Source organism: Propithecus coquereli, unplaced genomic scaffold (assembly GCF_000956105.1).
Source record: "Propithecus coquereli isolate 6110/MARCELLA unplaced genomic scaffold, Pcoq_1.0 Scaffold480, whole genome shotgun sequence".
NCBI classification, from domain to species: domain Eukaryota; kingdom Metazoa; phylum Chordata; class Mammalia; order Primates; family Indriidae; genus Propithecus; species Propithecus coquereli.
The window spans coordinates 1858708-1884190 of NW_012150619.1; the positions used below are offsets into that span (position 1 = coordinate 1858708).

Sequence of the window (25483 nt, forward strand, 5' to 3'; positions counted from 1 at the left end):
TAAGACCAGCTCAAATCCTGTTATAGCCACATGTCATAGTACTTTGGTTTTTGCCACAGCAGAGCAGCCCTGAGCTCAATCCTCACACCCCAGAAATGCACATACATTCAATTCATGTGATTAAAATCATAGTTGACCAAAGCATGTACCCGAGGCCTCCTTACAGTGTGCAATTTAAAAAGAGAAACAAGTCCAGATCAGCACCACCAAAGCCCCCAGGGAGGCTCGAAGACTTCCCTCAGAGGCAGCAGAAAGGGCAGTGCTTGTTCATCTGTAAGGAGGGCAGTGGGGGCATCCTGGTGGGGAGGCTGCCTCCATGGCCTTGTCTGGAAGACCCTCCTCCAGCTGGGTCTGCCCCAGCCGTGCCCTGCCCTCCAACCTCTGAATGACAGGAAGTAGAAATGTTTCTCTGGGAAAACAGTTTGCGAGGCAAGTGGAAAGACCAGCTCCTCCACTGGCTCTGACTGCTTAAAAATGCACATTGGCCCCCAACAAGCACTAGAGGATCCTGAATCATATTTAAAATGAATTTGTGACCCCACTCCCCGTAAAAATGTTGGTTTTCAGGGCTTTCTGCTTAAGGCTGGAGACCCCCGTCTAACAGCCTCACGAACAGGCTCTGGCTGTTTCCTGCCCCTAACCCAGTGCAGCAGCCGAGCGGAGCTGGGGAGGCCACGGCAGGGGTTCTGCAGGGTAGAGGCAGCCGGTCCGGCTCACTGCATGAGGTGGACAGTGGCCGCCTTGCGGATGAGCCGCTCAGTCAGGGGCGAGTTAGGCTTCAAGGCGTCCCGCTCCATCAGAAGGCTCCTGAGGAAACAGTTTCTGTTGTAGAACCTTCTAAAAGGATTCGGGGCCTGGCGGTTTCTAGGCCCCAAGTTGAGACACGGGCAGCCTGGGCTACAGCAAGGAGGGAACAGGATGGGCCAAAGCCCAGAGGCAAGAGGCCTGGCCTGGGCTGGGGCAGGGGGAAGGGGAGAGAGCTCAGACCTCCAGAGCCACGTCCAGGTACAGCTGGCAGGAGGAGAGCCAGGACACCCAGGTTGGAGAGCACTCTGACTGTCTTAAAGATAAAGACTAGAAACCCTGTGATGCCAAAAGAGACCAGAATTCCAGGGTGTGGATGTCACAGTGGCCTTGTCTGCCTCGGGGAAAGCCGTGGCTCAAGAACTTATAGCTCACCCTTCTGCCCCAGTGCAATGCTGGGGACAAGAGGGACGGGGCAGGAGGGTGGTGTGGGGGGGTGGGCAGGAAGCCACACCTGGGACTGGTCCAGGAAAGCAAGTGGCAGCGGCAGGTGTGGGGAAGAAACCCAGCTTGAAGCAAGTAAAAGCAGTGGGAGGCAGAGGCCCTGCTGTGCACTGAATTTTTGTGTCCCCACTCATGTGGAAACCCAAATCCCAGGGAGATGGTATTAGGAGGTGGGGCCTTTGGGAGGTCATTAGGTCATGAGGGTGGGGCCCTTGCGAATGGGATCAGTGCCCTTGCAAGAAGAAACATGAGAGAACTAGCTCTCAGAGGAAAGGTCGTATGAGGGCACAGCAAGAAGGTGGCTGTCTACCAGCCAGGCAAAGAGGCCTCACCAGAAACTCAACCCTGCTGGTTGGGCCTGGGAGTGGGGGCCAGCTGGGTCCCCTTGGCCAGGTTGAGCAGTGACAAAGGAGAACAAATTCCCCTGCAGCCTCACGCCTTCACAACCTCAAAGCGGGAACCACCTCAGCGGAGGGAGCTGGGAGCCTCCACGCACTCCGGCGGTCCCTAGGGAGACCCCGTGTGGGAAGCGGGTGTGCTGGGAAGGGGGCGAAGAGCTCACCGGGCCACGTTCTTATGGACGCTGGAGGTGCAGTTCAAGGCCGCGTGAATCAGTAACTGGTTGAAGACATCTCTCTGAAATGTCAGTTGGGCGAGTGAGGCTCCTGAAAGGCGGGAAGGGATGGGAGCCCCCACCCGCGGTGGCTGCCTGCCCTTCTCCTGGGGAGTGGCTGTGAGAGATACGGACACTCCCACATCGTGGGCACCAGCACCCTGGGAGAGACGTGGGGGCTGCTGGGCACACAGGCTCCTGACCCAGGCCCCTTGGGCTCCAGCTGATGGCTGCGCTGGGGGCGGCCGCCTCACCTGCGCGTTGCTGCCTCCGATCTGGACGATCCGGTAGCGGATGGGCAGGAGCAGTTCCACGACGCGGTCGGGGTTCCCATCCTCAGCCTCCACCAGGGCCTGACACAGGGGCAACCCCACGTCTCGAGCCAGGACGTGCTGACAGTTCTCCCCTGGGGATCTGACAACCCGAGAGAGCGCCCTCAACAGCCTGCGCTGCCACAGTGTAGCAGTGGGGGAGGGGCATTTCCCACGCGGCAGGTGTCCCAGCGTGGTGCTCCGCAGCAACCGTAAGGGCTGACATGACTGGGGAAAGGCAGCCCGGTAAGAGGGGAGAACAGGGCTCCGAACTCAGATCTGGGTGAGAGTTGGCCCGGGTAAGGTCCCCCACCTTCTGGCCTCAGTTAGCTCAACTGTAAAGTGGGCCTAACAGGACAACCTCCCAGAACTGTCAGGACCGGAGGCAATGCAAGTAAAAGTCTGGCCCTGAAAGCCAAGGACAGCAATGCCACCAGGAGGGAATGGCTGTGGCAGCCCAGGTCTCCCAGGCCAGGTCCCACCAACCCTTGGCAGGCACCATTCCTGATTTACAGATGAGGAAACTGAGGCTGAGAGCAGAGAACTTCCTTGTCCAGGATCTGCCTGTACACAGCAGGTACCTCTGGTTCCAGGGCCCCATTGTGTCCCCCGCCATGGGAAGCTGCCCTGTGACACTGAAACTCTCATACCCACCCCAGGGATGGAGAGGCAGCTCTGTGTCCTGGAGGAACCAACTATACCCCTGGGGTCGCGCTCTTGTGTGACACAGGGGCACACCTTGGGGCAGACACCGGGGAACAGCCCTCCATGGGAACCCCCAAAGCTGCTCTCTCAGGTGGGGCCTCCACCCCCAGCCTCCCTGGCAGGCACGGGCAGGCACCGAACAGGCGTCGGCACGGCATGGGACCCTCGCCCTCAGCCTGACGAGGGCTCCTCCACGTACTCGCTGGCGTCCCGCAGGGTGGTCAACAGCTCCCGTGTGGTCTGGGAATCCCGTGCGCCCAGGGACGCCATCAGGAAGTGGGCGTCATTGAATAGCAGGACATGGTCTTGGCTGTGCTTCCGGGTCACGGGCAGGACGTCTTGCCACCGCTGGCCCACAGACACCCCTGAGGACAGGAGGAGGGGACCCGGCCCGGCGTGAGGCTGCAGGGCATGTCCTGCCCGTGGGACTCCTGCCCCACACAGCCCTCGGGGCCCCATGGTCTGCCGAGGCCTGTGGACTCCCCGTTTATGTTAACTTCGTTTAATTATAAAAGCAACAGATGCATAAGGTAGAAAGCAAATTAAAAAAAAAAAAAACTACTGAAGGTTATTAAACGAAGTCTTCGACCCTTCTGACAAACCCCGAAAACTTTTTAAACGTCCCTGTGGTTACCTCGAGTCCAGCACCCGATACGTCACAGGCACTTGGTTAGTCTGTAGAGTTAGTAGCGAGCGTCTGTCCCCCTTTGTGTCTGGACTTCCCAGCTCTGGACTGTCGCTGTGTCTGCACCACTCTCCAGCCAGTGCCACCTCCCACCTGCCTGCCCGCGACTCCTCCATAGCCGTCCACATTGCCCTCAACCTCATTTCTCACCCACTAAACTAGACGGCGGCTCGTGTGCCCGCTCTGCCCGGTGAGGAAACCAGTGGCTTCTTCCCTCACTCGCCCTCAGCAGCCCCTCACCTCTTGCCCTTCCTCACCTCGGCTCACACCTGCCCTGAGGCAGCCCAGGCCTGACGCTCCAGAAAGCTCCAGGCGGATTTCACGCTCTCTGCCTCTGCAGGCAAAGGGCTAACGGGGTCTCAGGGTCAATGGGACTCAACCTTCCCTCAGGGGCTCCCTCTCCATGCAGTTCTGGACAGTGTTTGGCAGGACAAGAGACACAGGCCTCCCATCAGCCCCGGGTTCTGCTTCTAGGGCTAGAAAATGGAGTAGCAGCCTCCTTCTGGGTCCTCCGGCCTCCCCGTGGCCCTCCTCACAGACCCCCTGGCCTCTCTGCCAACTTCACGGCCTCCTCGCCGCTCTCAAGGGGCTCTGGCTCAGCCTGCCCGGTGCACGGGTGGGCTTCCTGGCTCCTGCCTCTCAGCCTCCTCCTGCCCCAGCCAAGCACATGGAGCTGCCCTCCAGTCACTCACCCCGTAACAGGCTGCTGATGTGTGACCTAGTGGCTTTGGACAGGCTGTTCCCCCGTGTGTAACATCCCTTCTTCTGCCTGGCAAACCCTACCTGTCCTTCCATGGTTCACATTTCACCTCCACTAGGAAGCGTTCCTGAAACCTTCCAGAAGCAGCTTGCCGTGCCCTCCCTCAGGTCCCTGAACTGTCCTGCCCAGGCCTGCATCCCACATTGCAGTTCTGACCCAGGGCCTCGGCCAGGCCCTTGTGGGTACGGGTTTGGCTCTGTTGAGCCTTCGGTCAAGGGGTGAGCCACCTGGCACCCCCGCAGTGGGCTGGAGCCCTCCACTGCCCAGAGCTGTGGCTGCGCCATCCAGCCTACGCAGAGCTCTGCGCCTCGCAGAGCACGGCGAGGTTGAGAAACCTTCCGCAAAGCCAGGGAGTTGAGAAACACCCCATGTTCTAGGGAAAGAGGCAGCATCAAGACAGGTGGCCAGGTGCCATCTGTGCCCCAAAGGCCTGGCGGGCAGACCGTGGGAACGGCAAGTGCCACCCTGGGCACAAAGCCGGAGACCTTCACACCAAGGAGTGGTGGGAACTGGCAGAAAGGGCAGCGGGCCCGGCTGGGAGCACTGTGGCACCCAAGACGGCAGCCAGACAGCCCGTCCGAAGCCTGTGGAAGGCCCTGGAGCAGCTCTCCCATGAGCTCTTGCCCAGCCCTGGGCCTGGGCCACAGCACCTCCCCTCACAGCGTGGGAGGAAGGAGGCAGGGGCCAGCGGGAGTGTGGAGACGGCGCTACCTTCCATCTGCAGGCGGTAGAGCATGGAGCAGCTGTCCACCACGTCCAGCATTGTACCGCTGGCCCGCAGGCTGGGCAGGATCTGGAAGACAAGGGCCGCCCAAGGCCAGGCTCAGAGGTGACCTGCACAGAGCAAGACCTCAGCAAATGGGGGCCATCACCATCCCCCCACCCCAACAGTCAGGACTGTCCCCCTCACCCAGGGCTCAGGCTGCAACAGGCACCAGAAGGGGCACTGGATAGATCTAAGAAAGAGCCCCCTGCACTGCACACCGGGGAACGTGCCGGGACCAGGCATCTGTCACCTCCCACTCCGACACCATGCCGGCAGGAGACTCGCCTGGCCCGTTCATGCTTCTAGATTCAGCTTTGTTCAGCAGGTTACTCTGAGCACATGGTGCCTATCACCCTTCATTTCTTACTGCGGCATCCTGACAATGCTGGGTTACTTTACGGGAACTTTACTGTGTGCTTTTCTCTGATGTTTAGATCCCAAATCACAAGCATTTCTGGGGTCCCAGGTTTTATCATTAAGTCCTCACTGGGGTACCTGGGAGCTGTGAGTCAGGCTTTTTTCCTCTCAAAAGAATACCCAGGGGCCAGGCGCAGTGGCTCACGCCTGTAATCCCAGCACTTTCAGAGGCTGAGGCAGAAGGATCACTCGAGGTTACGAGTTCAAGACCAGCCCCGGCAATAGCAAAACCCTTATCTCTACAAAAAAACTGAAAAATTAGCTGGGCATGGTGGCGTGCACCTGTAGTCCCAGCTGCTGGGGAGGCGGAGGCAGGAGGATCACTAAGCCAAGGAGTTGGAGGCTGCAGTGAGCTATGATGACGCCGCTGCACTCGAGCCTGGGAGACAGAGTGAGACCCTGTCTCAAAAAAACAATAAATAAAAGGAACACCCAGGGGCCGGGGGAGTTAGTGTGCAGTGGGTGTGGAGCTTCAGTTTGGGAAGATGGACAAGCTCTGCAGGTGGAGGGTGATGATGGTCGTACAACAATGTGAATGAGCCCAATGCTGCAGAGTACACTTAGTCTTTTTACGTATATTTTATCAAAATAAAAAGAATTCCCATGGGCAAATCAATTACCTGGCGATCTAAAAGGACTAGAGCAAAGTCTGCAATTGTAGAGATGGTCCACTTAGATGTGTAAATCTATCAGCACCTGTCACCAGAATGTCCCCACCACATACAGGGTTAGAACGCTGTTTTTGGCAAAAGCCAAGCCCAGGGGGTCTTACGCAAGCAAGAAACATGTTCTTGCTGCAGCTGTCTGTTCTGGCTGGGACAATCCTGATGGACTCAAAGATCTATCGAGACTACAAGGCAAAGTGCTGCAGTAAAGCACGCAGGGTCGACACAGACTTACGTGGTTATCAAAAACGGTCAGCGCGGCCTCGTATTCGCCCTGGAAATAAAGTCGCCGTGATTACCATCTGGAGAAGGCAAATGTAACACTGGGAAAGGAACTGTGAATGCTCGGGCAAAGCCCCCTGAGCACATGACCCCGACCTCCTGCAGAGGGGCATGGGCAGTGCCCGGGGGCGTGGGTCTCAGGATGGGGGCAGGCGAACCCACTTCCTCCAGGCTCTGCGCTCCCCCGCGGAGAGACAGCAGAGGCCTGGTGCTGCCTGCCGAGGGGACAGTTCCTGAGAAACATTATTTTTCCTATTAGAAATGTGAATGTAAATACTGCTATATTAACTGCTGTGAGCGTTTTTATGTATTTCCTTCTAGTCTTTTGTTTCTCTACATATATGTTCCCTACTCTACATTCAGCTAGGTCCACTGCTTCCTTCCAGACATTGTGTAGTCACGTTCTTATGCCACAACAGGGTCCTCCTGTTCCAAGCATCTCTCTCTAGACACGCAGGGAGCGTCCAGTTTTTCTCTATGATAAAGAACACGCAAGAGACACCCCTCACAGATGGAATCCCTGGGTCCAGGGTGTCCCGAGCAGCTGCCCTGGCTCCTGTGGGAGGCTGTCACGGCTCACGCGAGTGCGATGTGGGTGAGGGCTCGGCTGGCTACTCCAGCAGCAGAGGGGCACTGAGTCCAAAAGATGTCCACAAATCATACACAGTAGATGTGATTTCCAAGTCCTAACAGTGACAAAATGCCCCCAGCAGTTCCAGCCTGGAAAGCCCTTTGAAAATGTTCACGCTGCATCGCACCGGGCTCCCTTTAAACACGCAAGCACAAGACACTACTCCAGGGATGCGAACAAAGAGCAAAAGCTAGAAAACTATTTCTTCCTCTGGACATCTCTGCAGGGAAGACAGCGCAGATGGTCACCTTACCTTTTCGATCAGATATAAAGCCCAGTGCCAATAATTATGACAAGCAAGCATGTCAGAGTCCTGGGGAAAGAGCAAGAGAATTAAAAAAAAATCTGACGGCCTGTGGGAAAAAACACAAGTGTTCTTTTGTACTAACGTGGGATCCATCATCTCTGAGTGCAGGAACATTTACTGGGCACCGCCCGTGGCCGGCTGTGCCGGGCAGCTCCGCACCACTTTAGCTCCAAGGGGCGGCCACCACTATGTCTGAATTTGCCCAGGGGAAACTGAGGCAGAGGGCGGCCGCTAACTTGCTCGCCTAAGCCAGAAAGCAGCAGCACCAGGACCAACACAGAGCAAGTTACTTCAGCAACCGAAGCTTCATCTTGTTCACGTGTGAGCCGGGAAAAGGAGTAACAGAGCCACTCCACGGAGAGTCCTGAGGACCACGGCGTGCCCCAGCGGCTCAGGGCACTCGCGTAAAACCGTGAGGATCAACTCCAGCAGGCGGCGGCCCAGCCGGCAGCGTAAGGGAGCGGAGCTGACGTTCCGAGGGTTACGTGGGCCGCCTCTCAACGTGCGGCAGTTTCCCAGTAAGGCCTGTGCCTGGCTCAGAGCTGGCTGCCGCTAGGGTATTCCAAGTTTGGGAAACTAGACTCATGGTCCCTGGCGGGCGACAGTACTCGGCACCCAGAAACCTAAAACAAATCCCGCTGGTCGAGAGGAGGGAAGCTGCCCCCTGACACAGGTGAATCTAGAGGCCTGAGGGTCTCTCCCTCCTGCCCGCGGGCCAAGTACACACCCTCCCCGCACTCAAGGCTTCATTTCTCACAGACCCCAAGCACACAGCAGGTATTCAGTAAATGCCAAGCAAGTGACATGGTGTTCCCACCTGGCGTCCCTGTCCCAGGGGAGGCTCCCTCTCCCTTGAGACCACTGAGCTCACCTGCCCCAGCCCACCTCTGTCCAGAGGGCCCAGCCCCCACCATAACACCAGCCCTTCCTCCTCTGAGGCCTCTGCAGTCAGTTCCTCCTCCTGGACACCACCTGCCTGCCCTGGAAAGAGGAACTGACGATGCCTCCTGCACAGCCCAGGTCTGCCCTGCACCTGGGCTCGAGGACACCACACCACCCGGCTCCCCTCTGCCTCACAGGCTACCATAGGCCTTCGTGTCTTTGCTCGAGCCGGTCCTGGGCCGGGATGCTCTCCATCTCCCCCTTCTCTGTGTAGCAAACACCTACTCATCCCTCAGTACCGGATCAGAGGTCGCCTCATCCAGGAAGCCTTTCCTGACCACTGCCCCCCAAAGCCCGCTTGGGTTTGATGCCTCCTCTGGGTTTCCACATCCCCAAGGGTGTCCCTGTCATGGTGTAGCTCATGCGCTGCCAGGAGGCTGCTCTTTCCACTTTAAGAGCCCTGCAAGGACAGAGAAGTCCGGGCTGGACCCAGGCTGGGGTGGGGCACAGGCCTGGGCAGGGACTAGAGCCTGACTGAGCTCCAAGCTTGCAGCCAAATGCCTGAGGCGGGCACAGGAGGAGGTGGACGGGGAGCCCCAGGCTGTCTTGTCCACACCCAGGGACATTCAGCCAGGCTGGACAAAGGCCACCAGCAGCCATGCAGGTGACAGATGAAGATGTGAGAGGATGACAGCCTGTTCTGAGATGACCCCATCCTCAGCCGCCCACGATGGGCACTCGTTTGGGGCCAAGGGCTCCACAGATATGGCAACAGATGAGGAAACTGAGGCTCAGAGTGATCAAGTTCCACCCAGGGTAGAGCCAGGCCTCAAGCGCAGGCGTCGCTGGCCACACAGAATCAGCGTTCCAGGGAGGAGAGTGATGCCTGCCAGTGCTGCGTCCGCCAGGCCTCCCGCTCCCCGGTCCTGCCTGGGCAAGCCCTTGCCCCTCAACCGGGAGGCAAGGCCACACCAGCTCACCCTGAGCCCAGACCAAGTGCTCCCTCCGGCAAGAACTAACAGTGTCTGCCTGGGGGTCCAAGATTGCCAATGCCCCCAGGACCTTTCCAGTCCCAGTGCCTGCGGACAGATGTCATGGGAACCTCACGCTCTCAAACACCTGCTTTACCTAAGACCACTCCCGGAGAGGCAGGAACCTGCCTCCGTGTAAATGCATCTTGCTGCGAGTGCCCCGGGCCGGGGAGCTGCTCGAGCGATGCCGGGGATGCTGGCTCCTCCGCTCCCGCTCTCCTTGATTCGCACACTCACATCACTGAGCACCTGCCTCTGGTGCCAGGCCTGGGAGAGACTCGCCCCCTCAGCCCCCGGTGGCCTGGGGAGCCCACCATGGCATGGAGAAGGGCAGGGCAGCGACCCCACCTGGACAGGTGCCAGGCTGTGCGCCAGAGGCCAGCCCTGGGACAACAGGACCACACGGAGGAGCAAGGGCCTCCAGCGCGATGGGGGAGGGAAGGAAAGGCCCTCAGAGGGCATCGAGCGGGAGCGGTGCTGGGCAAAGTCGGGCAGCAGGGTGGGAACAGTGAGGCCACAGCGTGGTCAGGCCCCAGGGAAGCACCCCTCCCCGACAAGGCCCTGGCCCTGCATGCCAGCGCTGCAGGCCATCACTGCGCCAGCGCCCCCACAGACCTCCCTTCCGGCTGCGCTGTGCCACCCTGAGGCGCCGCGGCTGCACGCTGAGCCCCGGCAGGAAAGGCAGCTCAGGGGCTCACGGGCCTTGTCCCGCCACGCTCGGTTCCCAGTAATTTCCTGACCTGTTCCTTTCACAGCCAGATGCCTCAGTCCAAGACCAATCCTAGAACTCCCTGCAAAATGCCAGGAGACTGGGGAGCTGTGGGGCTCTCAGGGGACGCTACGGCACGACACGCCTCCAGGCTGAATGCAAGTTCCCCGAGAACCAAACCACAAACCAAACCACACCCGTAACTCCTGTCCACAAAGCCGCAGCCTGACTCAAGGTGACGCACTGACTCTTCCAGGGAGAGGACCCGTGGGCCGGAATCGTACCTTCCAGTGGTTCTCTGAGCGCTGCATGAACTCCAGCCCCTCCTTGAGCTCTGCCTTCATCTCGTGGATGTGGGCGACGGTGTGCACCGACCACGCGTCTGTCGGGTTAATGGCCAAGGCCTAGGGGGGTGGGCGGGAGGAGTCGGGAGGGTTAGTCGGACTGCCTGGCCGGGACACGCCTGTCTGAGGGGTGACAGGGGCCCGAGCTGGTGGCGGAGAGAGCGTGGGGACAGGGCTCCAACTCAAAACCGTCACCATCCCAACGACCGGCACCGTGTCCCGTGCACCCAGGGCTCACCAGCTTGGGACACCAACCACAGGACGCTGCCATGCAGGGTCTCACTGACATTTCACAGACGAGAAAACTCAGGCTCAGGGAGGCTAAGTGACTTGCCGAGGGCCACACAGCTCGATGGCAACATGGTCTTTCCAAAGCCAGGGCTCGTCCCCTGACCCCACAGCCTCCTATAGATAGCTGAGTCACATGCGACATGCCGCCCAACCTCTCTGGGCCTCAGTTTCCCCCTGGTGGAGGGGTCACTGACTCTGCCTTCCCTTGGAGAAGTGGCCACTGTCCACACGAGCACAGCGTGGACTGTTAATGCTCCAGTGGGCTGTGGCTGCTGCCTCGTCCCACCAGCACACATGCAGTGACTACACACACGGCTTTCTGGGCTCAGAAACGGCTGGCTCTGACATCATGGCTATGAGTGACAATTGCCATTCGCTGACCCTTGAGTTTGACAGTGACGAGAGATGCAGGCAGGATACATGGAATGCTCCTCACTTCCTAGCAGTTTCGTTCTTCTATTTGTTCAGCTCGTGTTTGCTGAGTGCCTACTAAGTGTCAGGCGCAGAGCAGTAAACTGAGGCTCACAGAGGTCCCCTAGACTGGCCCCTGCCCAGGTTCCCCCCCACCAAATCATGGGTTCCCCTCAGCCCTGCTGCCTCAGTCTCCCACACCCTTCGCAGGTGTCCAGCAGCCCCGAGCACCTCTGCCCTGGCCTGGTGCCTGCTGCAGGGTTGTGGCAACAGGTTGTCCCCAGCAAGCCCCGCAGCCCTGCTCCCACCCTCGGCTTCTTGTGGGCGCTGCCTGCTGCACACGGGGACACGGAGAGAAAGAAGGCACGTCTTCAGGGGACTGTGGGCACCCCCAGGCAGTGAGCACAGGACACTTGGAGAGACTACGGGGCACAGTTTGAGCAGGTTAGGCACTGGGGCTCGAGAAGGGATCCCCCCCTAAGCTGCTGCTTTCACACTGGCAGAAGCAGATGTGAAGGGCTGCGGCTACCGCCTCTCTGAGACGCTGACCAACTTCCTCCCTCTCTTGGAGGCCTCCCAAGCTTCCCTGGGAAAGTCCGAACTGGCTTCCTGGGACACAAGGCCCAGACAAATTGGCCCCTGCCTGTCCCTCTCCAACCCTGGCTCCTGGCACCCCCTACACCCTAAGCCTCAGCCCATGAAGCCACTCGGAGCTCCAGGTCCCTGAGCTCCATGGCTGTGCCTTTGCCCACTGCTGCCCGGCTAATGGTCCACAGCTTCTCCTGCCCCTCGCTGGCCTGGGACTACAGACACACACCACGAGTTGTCACCCTGATACCACGATAGCCTGGTCTTCTTGCTGTTGTCTGTGGGGTGCTGGTGTTGGGTCAGAGAGCGGGCACAGGCAGGAGGAAGCAGGAGCACCAATGCTTCTCACTCCTGAGAGGCATGAGCCTGCATCTTCTGGCCTCCCCTGGGGCACCTGCCGCTCGTGGCTCGCCACAGCTGCCACGTCCAGAGCTTCGCCAGCCGTCCCAACAGCCTTCAGAGCCCAGATGGATGCCCCCTAACAGGGGGGTCCAGCTGCGATGGTCTCCGAGGGACCTTCCTGCAGCTGACCCCCGGATGGCAGTGCCTGGTCACCCAGGCCATGAAGGCAAGATCCCCAGGATCTACCCAGGTCTCCACCAGCCCTGCCTCAGAGCTAAAGCAGAGAAGCACCCACGCTGAGCCTCGAGTCTGGGCTCCGATTCTGTAATCAGAACAGTGTTCAGAGACCCCCTGGGCCCCACGGGCTTTCTCCTGGGGGGTGCTGCAGGCTATCGAGGGCAACTTCTGGGGGAAAGAGCCCCGGCTGGGTTGCCGGGAAGCCGGGGTCTAGCCCGGGCAGCTTAAAGGACAGCCACCGATCAGGTGGCCTGGGTGACAATCCGGCTCTGCCATCTCTGAGCTGTGTGGCCTTAGGCACTCTTTGGCCTCTCCCTGAGTCCCTTATCCAGGACAACGAGAAGTCGTGTGGACACAAGCAGGCGTATATAAACTGCCAGCACCAAGCCCGGCATGGGAGTGTTTGTTACTCCCGTATGCATGACGGCCCCTCCCTGGGCCTCAGTTTCCACTCCTGTGAGAAGAGGAGAGGAGGGGAGGGACTCCCAGAGCTGGTGACAGCTCACACACTGACAGCCGCAGGCTGCCACTTGGTCCTGGGCCCAGCGTGCCCACCAATCACCAAAATTGGCAATCGTTGCCCAGATCACTGAACCTCGGGTGCCGTGGGTGATGCTAGAGACGTGAAGTTCAAGGAGGAAGACCCAGTGTGTACGTTCGCTTCCCACCAACGTTCCTGTCCCACCAGACAGGGCTGCCACTCTCCGCAGCCCACAGTGAGGCGACCGCAGCCTTCCTGACCCTCACTGTCCTCGTCTGCAGATGCGGAACCACTGGCTAAGGAGCGTGGCCCTGAGGACCTTGGGAGGCACACGAGTGACAGACACTCGGCAAGCCCCAGGCAGGCGGCAGCTACCCACGTTAACAGGACCTCTCCCCGGAGTCTCCGAGGAAACGAGGCCCAGAAGTGGGGTGACTCACCGGGGTCCCTGAAGGGTCGGGCACCTCAGGAAGGGCCCTCTTACCTCTTTGGCGAGTTTTTCTGCCTGATCGTAGAAGTTGGTTTCCATCAATCCAAAGGAATAGATGCCTTTCACGTAGCTGAAAATGAGAAAAAGCATCTCAAAATACAAAGATGGACTGTGGTAGCAGGTTGAACCATGTCCCCCCAAGAGATGTGCTGAAGTCCTAACTCTCAGCAGCCGTGAATGTCACCTTTTCTGGAATTAGGGTCTTCACAGATGTAATCAAGTTTAGACACATTCGCACTGGACCAGGGCGGCGCTAATCCGATAGCCAGTGTCCCTAGAAGAGGCCGTGTGAAGACATGAAGACGCAGAGACAGGGAGGGAGGACAGCAGGTGGACTCTACGTCACAGTGAGGCAGCTGCAGGCCAAGGAACGCCACGGCGTCCAGCCACCACCAGGAGCTGGACGAGGAAGAGTGGATCCTCCCCCGGAGCATCTGGAGGGAGCCAGCCCCGCTGAGACCTCGATTCGAAGTTCTGGCCTCCAAAACTGGAAGTGGATCAATGCTGCCCAAAGCCACCCAGTTTGCTGCACTGTGTTACAGCAGCCGCAGGAGACCGATACACACCCTAACCCCGTGCCAAGTTCTGTGCTTCTCAGCGTCTCAAGGCTTCCGATGGGTGAGGGGCAAAGTGAATGGCATCATCCATGCAGCCATCTCCAAACCCAGTGGTGATAGCATCCCCCCTCCTAAGAATCAACACAGGGTCTTTGCTGAGGATGACAAGGGTCCTCTCCCTCCTGTCTGCCTGGTGACACCACTCAGAGGCCTCGCCCAGGATCACCTCCCTGGGAAGTCTTGGTGACCTAAGGGCTGGCAGTGGCTCCTCCTCTGTGTCCACAGCACCGTGCACGGCCCTCTGCCCAGCCTGGGCTGCACTCGGGGGACGCCCAGGCCCCTCCCCAGCCCCAGACCTCCTGCAGGCCGGGCCCTGTCCGGCAGCTCACTCTCTAGCCCAGACGAACACGCTCTGCTGAATAAACGCGGACTTCCATTTCTCATCTGTAACCACTGGCACCTGAGTGTCCCAGGCGGCCACACATGAAAGAGGTGCTTTCTCCTGTGGTTTTTGGGGTTTAGTGAAGACAAGACAGAGCAATGGTGTTTCTACTTGAGACTGAGATGTTATCTTTATTACTGTGGCTCCTGTTACTCACTGAAGCAGTGTTCTAGAGCAGTAGCTTCCGGAATTATCTTTTTTCTTTTTTTTCGGCATTTATTGAGTGCTTACTGGGGTCATTTAACCTTCAACATCCAAACATTTATTGAGCGCTTACCGTGTGTCAGGCACTATTAGGCTCTTGTGATGGTACATTTTATGTATCAACTTGGCTGGGCCATCGTACCCAGCTGTTCGGTCAAACGCCAGTCTAGGTGTGGCTGTGAAGGCATTTTTTTAGGGTGATTCACATTTAAATCCGTAGACTTTGAGTAAAGCAGATTGCCCTCCTGTGTGGTGGGCCTCGTCCAATCAATTGAAGGCCTTAGAGAAAAGGCTGAGGTCCCCAGGGGTTTTGCCTGCAGCTGCCCTCAGACGCAAGACTGTGCTGCTGACTGCCGCAGGCATCTCCAGCCTGCTGCCCTGTGCTACAGACTTTGAACTTGCCAGCCCCGCAATCACGTGAGCCAATTCCTTAAAGTAAACCTGTCCATTTCTCTCCCTCTGTCTGTCTCTCTCTCTCTCTCTCTGAGAGACACAGACACTATTTATTGGATCGGTTTCTCTGGACAGCCCTAACTAACACAGCTCTTCAGTCTATGAGCCTGTTTGAACCCACAACCATGATTAAGACGCAGCGGAGTCCATCACGTGTGGTGGTCACTGGGGCTGTCCAGAGACACCCCAGGCCTCCTCTCTTCCCAAGCACAACGTACAACTGTACTTCCTGGTCTCCTGTGGGCGGGTCAGGTCGTGTGGTCAGTTCTGGCCAAAGACTCGGGGGTGGCAGGTTATTCCTGTCACTTTGAGCCCTTAATGGCCATTGTGAGCCCCCTCACTTTTCCCTCTGGGCGACGGTACATCAGAGGGCAGTTGCCACATCAGCTAGGACCCTGGAGGGGGACGGGACATGGTCACAGATCCCTCAGCCCTCCTGAGACAGCCATGTCGCATGGGTGAGAAATAAACCTTTGCTGTAACAGCTCTGGGGAAGAAAATCCAGCAATGTTTGTTACTGCAACAAAACAACCCATCCCGGCTGACACGTGACGGAATTGCGTCATTCACGCAGGATGAGGATGAAGTGAAGAAAGCGAAGCCTTTGAACGTTAAAGAGCGAGGAGAACAGCAACAGTGATCTCACTGTTTTTAGGACGGTGCCAAAAGAACTGCCGTATGTTAGGGCAGCAGAGAGAGACGAAGAAATAGAAATGATGTGACTTCCAACTGACACATACTTGCTAAGGGGGACGTCAGGTGTCCAGAAGGGGTAAATTCGAGCAACAGAATCGCGCATCTGCTCCTGGTAGCCCAAGTAAAAGTAGGCATCGTGGGAGAATTTCAGGGCCAACATGTCTGTTGGGTGGTCCCGGAGAATCTGTTCCCACAGTTCACAGGCTTTCGGAAAGTTCCTGGAAGCCAAGAGAGATTTCTCAGCAACACTGAGCACACGGTCCACCTACCAGGGGAGTGTAAGAGGCGTTGTTTCTCACGAATGTCACGGTCTGCACTGAATTGGTTTAAAAAAAAAAAAAATGAGTTTCTGTGTTAGGTTATAGCTCAGAAAACTGAAAAAACAGTGGGAAATTTTACTCTCTAGTTCAAGTTAAAAAAAAAACACTGTTTAACAAACGGCCAAAGGCACTTCCACTGGAGACCCTGCGCCAGCTGCAGGAAGTCTGCGAGGTGGAACTCCACACTTCGCTGACTCGCCAGTAAGACCAGGGCAGGACTTTCTCAATCTCAGGGTTTGGAACCCCTGCACCCCTGCACAATAAGCTCAGGTCACCCAGCTCTGTGGGGCATCTCGCCTGCCCAAGGAGACACGAGGCTGTCCCGGAGAGCATGGGGACCACCGTGGGAACAGAGCAGGGGGTGACCTGCGAGACAGCGTGAGGGCAAGTGGCATATGCGGGAACGTTTTCTTCTCCCTTCTAGTTACTTCTGTAATGTGGCCCTATTATTTTTGTAATGAAAATAATACACAATGCATTTAACGAAACCAAATAGTTACTCTGAATACCAAGTTGGGAATCCAGCCAACTGCTTCCTCATTGAGCGCTCAGCCCAGGACGGAGCAGCAGGCTGCAATTTCCCATCGGAGGATCTCAGGAGGTGGGCAGGACCACGCCCAGGCCACCCCTGCCCAAGGGCACTGGGAAAGGGAGACCCTGTCAGGCCAAGCCTCCGAGAGTCAGCCCCTGGCCAGGGTGGGGCCTCACCCCTCGGCAAAGGTCTCTACCGCAGACACGTGCAGCTGCTCCCGCCGCGTCAGGGGCTGCGTTTTCGAAATCTTCACCATTGTCTTCACAGCCAGGTCCAGCTCTCTGTCCAGCCTCACGGAGCTCCCGGTGCCAATCAGCACGAGGCCGTTAGAGATGGCGTGGCCCATCACTGGCGGAGGGTTGGAAAGCGGCCGGTGATTCAGGTGGAGGGAGTGGCAAGTCTAAAAGCGCTGCCAAAAGGCATCTAACGGGGGCATTCTGCTCAGGGCCAGGCACTGGATGGCGTGGTTAGGGGCTGTCTGCTGACTCATCAATTGACCTGTCACCACAGCCGGCACACGACCACCCGGGGGTGCTCATGGATGCCGCTCAGGGGGCTGGTCTAAGGAGGCCCTGGAGCATGGGAGCCATGATCCCGTCTGGGTTGCTCTCGCAGCAGAGAGCTGGCCGGGAGGGTGCCTTGTGGCCCTTGCAGCAGCCTTGCTGGCAGGTGTGCTGGCCCCCAGGCCCTACCTGGGCTTCCCAGCCCCCACCTCAAGGGAGGCAGGGTGTCTACCAGTGTTTGAAACCCAGTCACGGCCCAGGCCTGGGACCTAGGGCCCAGTCATAGTGGTGGGACCACCCGGTGGGCCCTGCTTCTGACTGGGGGCTTGAGGTCTGCTCAGAGAGCCGGACCCACCCCTGGCTACTGCTCTCCCCTGGGCTGGGCTCAGCTTCCCCAGGTCTTCCCAGTCCTTTCCCCGTCCTGTCCCTGCCAGGGTAATGTGAGCTCCCTGCCTTCAGTGTGACCAGGCTGCAGCAGGGGAAGAAGGGGGCACCCTGCTGCCCTGACGAGAGGACTCTCCTTCTCCTAGACCTGGCGCCTTGCCCCATACTGGGGCCACCCACCTGGGGTTCTGGAATGCACTGTGCTGACCTCCCCATGCCCACCGCACACACAGCTCGCCTGGATGCCAGCCCCTGCCACCCACTGGTCCTCACCCCATCCCAGTCACTCTGGGTGAGGCCTCACCTGTCCCCTGACCAAGGCTTCAGTGGCCATCTCTTGTGATCCAGAGGTCTGGGCTAATCCCAGCGCCTCAACTACCAGCTAGGTGGCTTTGGGTACATGTCTTACTCTCGCTGAACCATGGTTTCCTCATCTGAAAAGTGGGATCAGCATCTTCCTGGCGGAATTGATGGCAATTAGAGAAAAATTTGAAAACTGCCTCTGATTAGAGCCTGGCATCTTTATGGTAACGGCTGTTATTCCAAACCCGAACCCGATGGAAGCTGTCCTCTTTGCTCCCTCTGTGCAAATGCCGGCCCGGTTGCTGCCACCCCACATGCCTTCCCCAACCCAACCGAGTCCCTGTGGTCAGGGAATGAGACAGGGCTGGATCCATGAAACTGGGCTCCTCACCCAGGGAAAATGTTACTCACCGAAGGTCGGATCTGCTGCTTTGAGCTTTGACAGGGAGCCCTCAATGCCCCCGAGACTCTTGTCATTGGTCCACTTTACATACTGAAATAGAAAAGGTAACACGAAGGTGTTCTCATGGAGTCCTCGGATCATATTAACGACAGCATGTATCTAAATCCAGATTTTTTTCTTTTTAGAACATTGAGTGTTTTCTGGACTCTAACCCGAAGAAAGCACAACTTAGTTGATCTCATATGAAGAGATTAAATACATATAACTCAAGGCACACTTTCCATTTTTTTGGAAATGCCACCATTTCCAAAAAAAGAAACATCAAAAGGAAGGCTCTTCCTGGCAGCTGACCTGCCACCCATCGGCTTCTTCAGCTCTACGAGGGGCCTTGAAATTGGTCACCACCATAGGAACATTTCTGCTTCTTACTCTTGCCTTTTAAAAATAACCACAGTAAAAATTCATTATAGAGAGTTAGAAAAGGACACAAAAGTTGGAAGCTAAAACTTAATCTAATCTCTTCTCATCGCCATTTTTGACAATTTGATATATTTGTTTCTAGTCCTTTTTTTAAATGCCTCCTTGGAAAAATCCAGAAACTATAATAATGTATTGGATTTTAAAATGTGCCCTTTCAGTTGTCTAACCTACATCTACACAGAATTAGGACATGCATTTTAACAAGAGTCAGGGGAGCTGGCATGGAGATTCAAAGAACCCAGGTTCTAACGCAGGATGGCACAGAGACACCGATACTCCTACGCAGCACAGAACACGCACAGGCTGGGAGGATGAGCTGCCACTGAATTGGGGAAATGTGGCCTGTGACAAATTGAGAGCTCTACAGAGGCCAGCAAGGTACCGGAGAGGCAAGTGGGCCAACGTTGAACACAAAGAGCTCAAGGGCACGAGGTGGAGTCCCTGGCAAGGACAGCTGGGAGCAGAAGCGCCCGTGGCATAGCTAATGGAATTTCATCAGTCTTCGTGTTCAGCCTGTATGCTTCTAGGAGCTCCCCTGGTCCTCATGTTATATGGATGGCGTCAGTATGTAGCAGTCTCACAGCTCTGGATAAAGGCCAGCTTTAGTTTTCCATCGGTGCATTTGGACCTAGGTGCATCCTGGTTCTATCTCTGACTCACTAGAAGACCTTAAACTCAAGTTGATTCAACTCTCTGGCCCTCAGTTTCCCCCTTGTCAAACGAACTAGTTGGACCTTACTTCTGAGACCCCTTCTAGTTCTGAAACTATAAACTCCCTCATTGCTGTAGAAATGACTGTTAACGTGCAAGAAGGTCTTGGCACAGCCCTAAGTGAGAGCAGTATGTTCACAGATTCGCCTAGGACAGGATCCCACGCCCTATGGGGCAGAGCCCCACATCGAACCCTCAGCAGCCCACGGAGGGACGCCTATAAAGGCTCAGCACAAAACCAGCCCCCACGGTGAGCCCCCAGCTCTCTGCCCACCACTTAGGGACCTGGGGAAAGAGGGCGGTGCAGAGGCCCTCTCAGCCACGCCATGGGCCCACAGCGATGGTTCCACATGTTCCCACGTCCTCGGTACAGAGCACATAGATTTTATTGCACCTATTGCACTTTATGGTTACAGTGCAATTTAAAAAGCATTCACCAATTAAAAAACCCTGCCCATAGACCTTCACAGAAGGGGTCACCGCTCTCTCAGCAGGCCTACCTGGGTCAGGGTTGCATCGAACATCTTGCAGGCTTCGTTGCTTGGGGTGGAGAGTGGGAGCCCAGCATCCTTCCACGCCTGTACGCGGCAAGAAAGGAACACCAGGGCCTTATTCCAAGGAGTCCTCCAAATCTAAACACACGCAAACCCCAACGCCCAACACACTCGCAAATCTCTAAATGCCGAGCAATCCTTCAGATACGGGCTTCTGTAACATGTGGCCTTGTGGGGCACTCTCAGACCTCACAGTGTAGAGCAGAGAGAGAGAGCTGAGCTCCCCGTCCCCATCCAAATCCCAGCAACCTCTGAACGGCTGTGTACCCTCAGGCAAGATCCTCCCTCTCAGACCCTTGGCTGCCCCTCTGTAAAATGGGCTCGGGAGGCCAGAAAGGGATGACTGTGAGCAGACATTCAGTAAAGGGGAGCCCTCAGCACAACAAAGGGTCAGGCAGGCAAGACAGAGGCTGCGGCCGTCTTTCCATCTGGCCGGTAGGGTCACACTACCTGCCGACCACCAGAGCACTCCTCCCATCTCTCCACTGCTTCAGACATCTGACCTCCAAGTCCAGCAGTGCAAACATCTCCCAGTCAGGTTTGCTCCCTGCAATGGCTACCCTTGGTGTCCTGCCAGGGCACCGTCTGGTAGTTCCTCTGGGCAGAGGAAACGCCCTTTACTCCTGGCCAGCACAGAGGGCCACCTTCCCAGGTTTGGTATTGGGTAGCTGTGGACAAGCCGCCTGGCCCCTCTAACCTTCATTTTCCTCATCTGCAAAATGGGCTCAGGCTCCCTGCCCTGGGTAGGGTCGAAGGAGACCCTCACTATAGCCAGGCGTCCCTGCGAACTATGCCATGCCCAGTGAGCTAAGTTTTTAGGAGCTCTTGGTCACCAGGACCTCAACGGGCACCGCTTGTTTCCCTTGATGGGGACCCCACAAGAGAGTCTCCTGGTGCCTTCTACGCGCTGCCCCGGAAGTGCCTGCGTGCCAAGGGCGGACGCCCGCGCCCTGCGGCCCAGCCAGGTCCACCGCCCGTCCGCCGCGTCGCTGCCCGCCGGCGTCCCCCGCCTGACCCGGGTTGCCCACAGGCCCGATCCCGCCCGCCCGGCGCGGGGACACCCCCAAGGTCCTGGCGCCCTAGGGGGACCCGACCGGGGCCGCCTCCGCGTACCTGGCAGTCGCGCAGCGACGCGGGGGTGGCCATGGTGCGCTGGGTCAAGGTCCCGCGCGTCTGGGCTCCCAGCGCCGCCGGGCCTTCCGGGGAGGGGGCGGGGCGGGCGCCCGGGGGCGGGGCGGGGCGCTCTCCCGCCCGCTTACTGGTGGGTTTCGGACAGACCCGCCCAGGCCCCGGGGACTGGCCCGCTCCAGAGGCCCAGCCCAGCAACTCCGCGCTGGGGCGAAGCCGCCCAGTCGGGTGGTCGGAGGGGCGTCCGCGGGCTCCCCTGCTCCCGGGCTGCGGGACCTGGGCGGGGCTGGGGGGTACTTTGGTGTGAGCCTCCGTGTTCGCGCCTGCCTCCCCCATGAGACTGCGGGCCTGGGGCGGGAAGGCCAGGGCGCCGGCCTCGGGAAGCGCGCCCGGTGGTCCAGCCCGGTCTTGCCTTGTCTTCCCTTGCCCCCGCCGGGGACCCTACTGGGGAGGCTGCTGCCGTCAGGGTCCCTTGGGAGACAGGGGAGCCCTGGGACAGCGGTTACTTTCAAGTTTTATGTAGTCCCACTGAGAAGCCTTCTGCGCACGCACACCACACATTCAGATGTCATTTTGGGGCCCACATGTCATGGACCAGCTTTACTGAGTCCCACTGCTGCCCCGGGTCTCGTGCCCCTCCTTTCTCAAGGAAGTGCAGCGAAAATACAGCTCCCCTGACCTGCAGTGTCAGACAGCACCAGCTCTGCCATCAGCCACAAACCTGGAGTCAACCGAGTAGTGCAAGGGCAGGGGCAGATCCTGCTTGAATTAAAAATGATGATATTTTGTGCATCATGGATTTTTTGCATTAATTTTGATTTTCAAAAGTATTCCATTAAAATATGACTTGTTTTATGTGAGAGCTGAAACTATAAAACTCTTAGAAGAAAACACAGGAGTTAAATCTTCATAACCTTGGATTTGGCGATGGATTCTTAGATATAACGCCAAAAGGACAAGCAACCACAACAACAAAATAGATAAACTGGACTTCATTAAAATTAAACTTTTCTGCATCAAAAGACACTACCAGGAAAGGGAAAGGACAAACTCCAGAACTGGGGTCAATATTTGCAAATTGTGTATTGGGTAGGAGTCTAGTATCCAGAATATATGAAGAATTTTAGGCCGGTGGCCCATAACTGCAATCCCAGCACTTTGGGAGGCAGAAGCAGGAGGATTGCTTGAGGCCATATGCAACCATATTGGAATTGTTTTATTTCTTTAGCTGGGGTGTGGGCTCATGCAGGGGTTATTATTTCCTATATCTTTTTGTATGTCTTAGCTATTTTATAATCAAGAAAAATACCCTTCTCCCTGCGCCCCCTTCCCCTCTGGCTCCTGCCCACTTCTCTGCCCCACCATGTAGGCAAAACTTACCCAAAGAATCATATGTGGTCTTCTCCACTCCTCATCTCCTTCCTGCTCTCCACCCCACTCAAACTTTTGTCCCACCACTCCACTGACACTGCTCTTGTCCAGGACACCAAAAACCTCCTTGTTCCCAAATCCAGGTGCCACTTTCCCCACTTCACCTCCCCGACCTTGGCCACATCTGACACAGCTGTCCTCACACTCTTGAAACCCTCTTGCAGTGACTCCACCCCTTTGTTAGTCTCCTCCTGCCCCACTGCCCCTTCTTCTCTGTCTCTGCCTTGGCTTGACCTTTAGATACTGGGGGGCTCCAGGGTCTGTCCACTCCTCCATGGCACCTCCTCCCTACGCAATCTCTGACCCCAACCTGAGTCTCCAGCCCTGACGTTTCCCGTCCTAGTCAGCTCTAGCTGCCATCCAAATCCCACAGAGTGGGTGGCTTAAACAACAATTTATTTCTCACGTTCTGGAGGCTAGAAGTCCAAGATCAGGGTGACAGCATGGTCAAGTTCTTGGTAAGGGCCTTCCTCCTGATTTGCAGATCTTTCCTTTGTACATGCACATGGAGAGAGAGAGAGAGAGAGAGAGAGAGAAAGAGAGAGAGAGATTTCTCCTCTTATAAGGCCACTAACCCCATCATGAGGGCACCTCCCTCATGACCTAACTAACCCTAATTACCTCCCAAAGGCCTCACCTCCAAATACCATCATGTCTGCAATTAGGGCTTCAATTGAGGAGGGGGGACACAAATATTCAGTCTATGGCACCAATAAATACCAGACTTAGATCAGGGTGACCCACAGGAAACTGCTGACATGGGACCATGTTTGATCCATCAAAGCAGCAATTTCCTGAGGTCCAACGGAATACAGACCCCTTCCTGGACAGAGCTAACAGACATGACGTGACCAAAACAGAAGTGGAGTCATCCTTGTTTGCCCTTTTTCACTCACATCTGACATCCAGGGCTGGTTTCATGGGTGTGCGCCTGGGCAGTCACACAGGGCCCCACACCTAGAAGGGCTCATGCTTGGGTTAATGCTCTGCCTTAGCTGTCTGGAAGTTCTTAGTAATTTTGGAACAAGGAACCCTGCATTTTCAATTTGCACAGAGCTCTGAAAATTACATACCCGGTCCTGCTAACATCCAATCCATTAACAAGTGCTGTCTTTTCTGAGTCCCCTGCTGTTTACCACCTCCCCCAAACCCCCACCATCGCAAACCCAAACCAAGTCAAGATCAGCTTACCTGCATACCTGTTGTTCTTCCAGCAGTCAGGCCTGCCCCTTTATTTCACTGAACCCCTCCTCACTGGACTTCCTTCAACCTGGTTCCCACGCAGCAGGATGCTGCCTGTAAAATGGAAATCAGATCAGGCCCTTTAGCTGCTCAAAATCCTCCAAAGGCTTCCCAATCCACTTGAGATAAGATCCAAGTGTGTTAGTTACCACACCCTACAAGCCCTGCCTGCTCCATCTTTGGCCATCACTCCAATTACATCTCCCACCACTCCCTCTCCCCCCTGCTCACCCCAGCCACACTGCTAACCTTCTGTCTCCTTCCTGCCTCCATGTCTTTGCACTTACAGTTCCCTCTCCTAGAAATGCTACTCCCTAGCTCTTTTCGAGCTTGCTCCCTCATTTCCCGCAGATCTGCAGGCTCAGATGGCATCTCCTCAGAGAGACTTTCCTGACTGCCCTCTCTCATCCCTACTCCTGACTACTCACCCCGCCTTACTTTTCTTCACACCACTTATCACGCCCGAAATCATACACATTAAATCTTGGCCTGATTACTTTTGATCGCCCCCATTATAATGGAAGTTCTATGAGAACTGGGACTAGGGTTAGTGCCTAGAAAAATGCCTGGCACATGCTAGTGCTCGAAAAATGTGTGGAATGGCTAATGCTAAATGGGGGAATGAAAGAAAAAAAATCAGAAGGGATAATAGGAAAACAAATAATAAAATGTAGATCTAAATCCAACCCATATCAATAATTATATTAAATGGTGATGGTATAAATACTTCAACTAAAAGGCAGAGATTGGATTAAAAAAAAACTCTATTACATGTTGCCTACAAAAGACCACTTTAAATATAAAGACATAAATAAGTTGAAAGTAAATGAATGAAAAAAAGATGTCATAGAAATGATAAGCATAAGAGGGCTAGTGTGGGTATTTTAATATCAGGTAAATTAGACTTTGAAACAAAGATTATTACCAGAAATACAGACATTTCCTAGTGATAAAAGGGGCAACTCATCAGAAAGAAAAAACCACAAATGGGTATACATTAATAAATAGAGCCCCTAAATATACAGCAAAAATTGACAGAATTAAAGAATGAAAGAGACAATTCCACAGCCACGGTGGGAGAGATTTTTCTCAACAACTAATAGACAAAAATTCAGAAAAAACAGAAGATCTGAGTAACACTACCAACCACCTTGATCTAACTGAACACTCCAATTTATAACATCACACATACAGTTTGCAGAACACTCAACAACAATACAATACACATTCTTTTTAAGTGCACATGGAACATACACCCAGACAGGCCAGATAATGGGCTTTAAAATGAGTCGTAATACATTTAAAAGAATAGAACTCATACAGAATATATTCTCTGACCACACGCAACACAATTGAATCAGAAATTAATAACCACAACATTTCGATGGAAACTCCAAAAATCTGGAAATTAAATAACACATTTTAAAAATAATTTAGAATAATTCATGGGTCAAAATAGGGGAAATTAGAAATATTTTTAACTGAATGATAACAAAAATACAACAAATACATGGGATGCAGTTAAGCAGTATGTAGCAGGAAATTTACAGCTTTAAATGCATTAGAAAAGAAGAAAGCTCTAAAACCAATGACCTAAGGTTTCAGCTTAAGAAACTAGAAAAAGGGCACAATAAACTCAAAGAAAGTAACCCAAGGTCAGCCCTCCCGGGGCCAGGGGGATCTCACAGTTCCCTCTTGATTTCCAGTGTTTTGTAACTGGTTTCCCAAGGGAGCGGATTCCTGCTAAAAAGCCTGCTTTGCCGGTCTGTAAACGCAGCTGAATTAACCTCACTCAGCGACCCCTGATCCTGGGGCCCACACACCCGTGGGAACCGAGAGGTGGGGGCGCACCCCTGAATTCCCCCTACGGCGCTGTCCCTGCTGCACCCTGGACCTCACCGTCGCTGAGACCCTCTGCCCCGTGACCCTCGATGCCCAATGCCC

The 25483-nt window shown here is 55.8% G+C and overlaps 1 protein-coding gene across 4 annotated transcripts; it reads right to left on the reverse strand.

Annotated features, from left to right (window-relative positions):
* TTC38 (tetratricopeptide repeat domain 38) lies at positions 1-23593 on the reverse strand. Of its 4 annotated transcripts, XM_012655584.1 has the most exons (15): positions 23489-23593; positions 22704-22788; positions 19685-19762; positions 18002-18083; positions 16577-16748; positions 15593-15766; positions 13191-13266; positions 10297-10416; positions 7337-7396; positions 6406-6444; positions 5034-5115; positions 3077-3242; positions 2116-2275; positions 1811-1884; positions 1-807 (listed from the first exon to the last, which is right to left on the reverse strand). In XM_012655584.1, exons 3-15 carry the CDS (start codon positions 19706-19708, stop codon positions 714-716), a joined length of 1323 nt encoding a protein of 440 aa, XP_012511038.1. In that variant the 5' UTR covers positions 19709-19762; positions 22704-22788; positions 23489-23593; the 3' UTR covers positions 1-713. The 4 variants fall into 4 exon arrangements, with proteins under 4 accessions (XP_012511038.1, XP_012511036.1, XP_012511034.1 ...); XM_012655582.1 differs by lacking the exon at positions 22704-22788; XM_012655580.1 differs by lacking the exons at positions 22704-22788; positions 23489-23593 and adding an exon at positions 20852-20915.
* Positions 23594-25483: the final 1890 nt, after the last annotated feature.

What these genes read in the sequence shown, in the direction of transcription:
- TTC38 (XM_012655580.1), bottom strand. Translation starts at nt 20,884, where the DNA reads ATGGCCACCCCCGCGTCGCTGCGCGACTGCCAG. An exon ending in CGTCGCTGCGCGACTGCCAG is followed by an intron (nt 19,763 to 20,851) that starts GTACGCGGAGGC and finishes TGCCGCGTACAG; the next exon opens with GCGTGGAAGGATGCTGGGCT. An exon ending in TCGGAGGCAGCAACGCGCAG is followed by an intron (nt 1,885 to 2,115) that starts GTGAGGCGGCCG and finishes CTGACATTTCAG; the next exon opens with AGAGATGTCTTCAACCAGTT.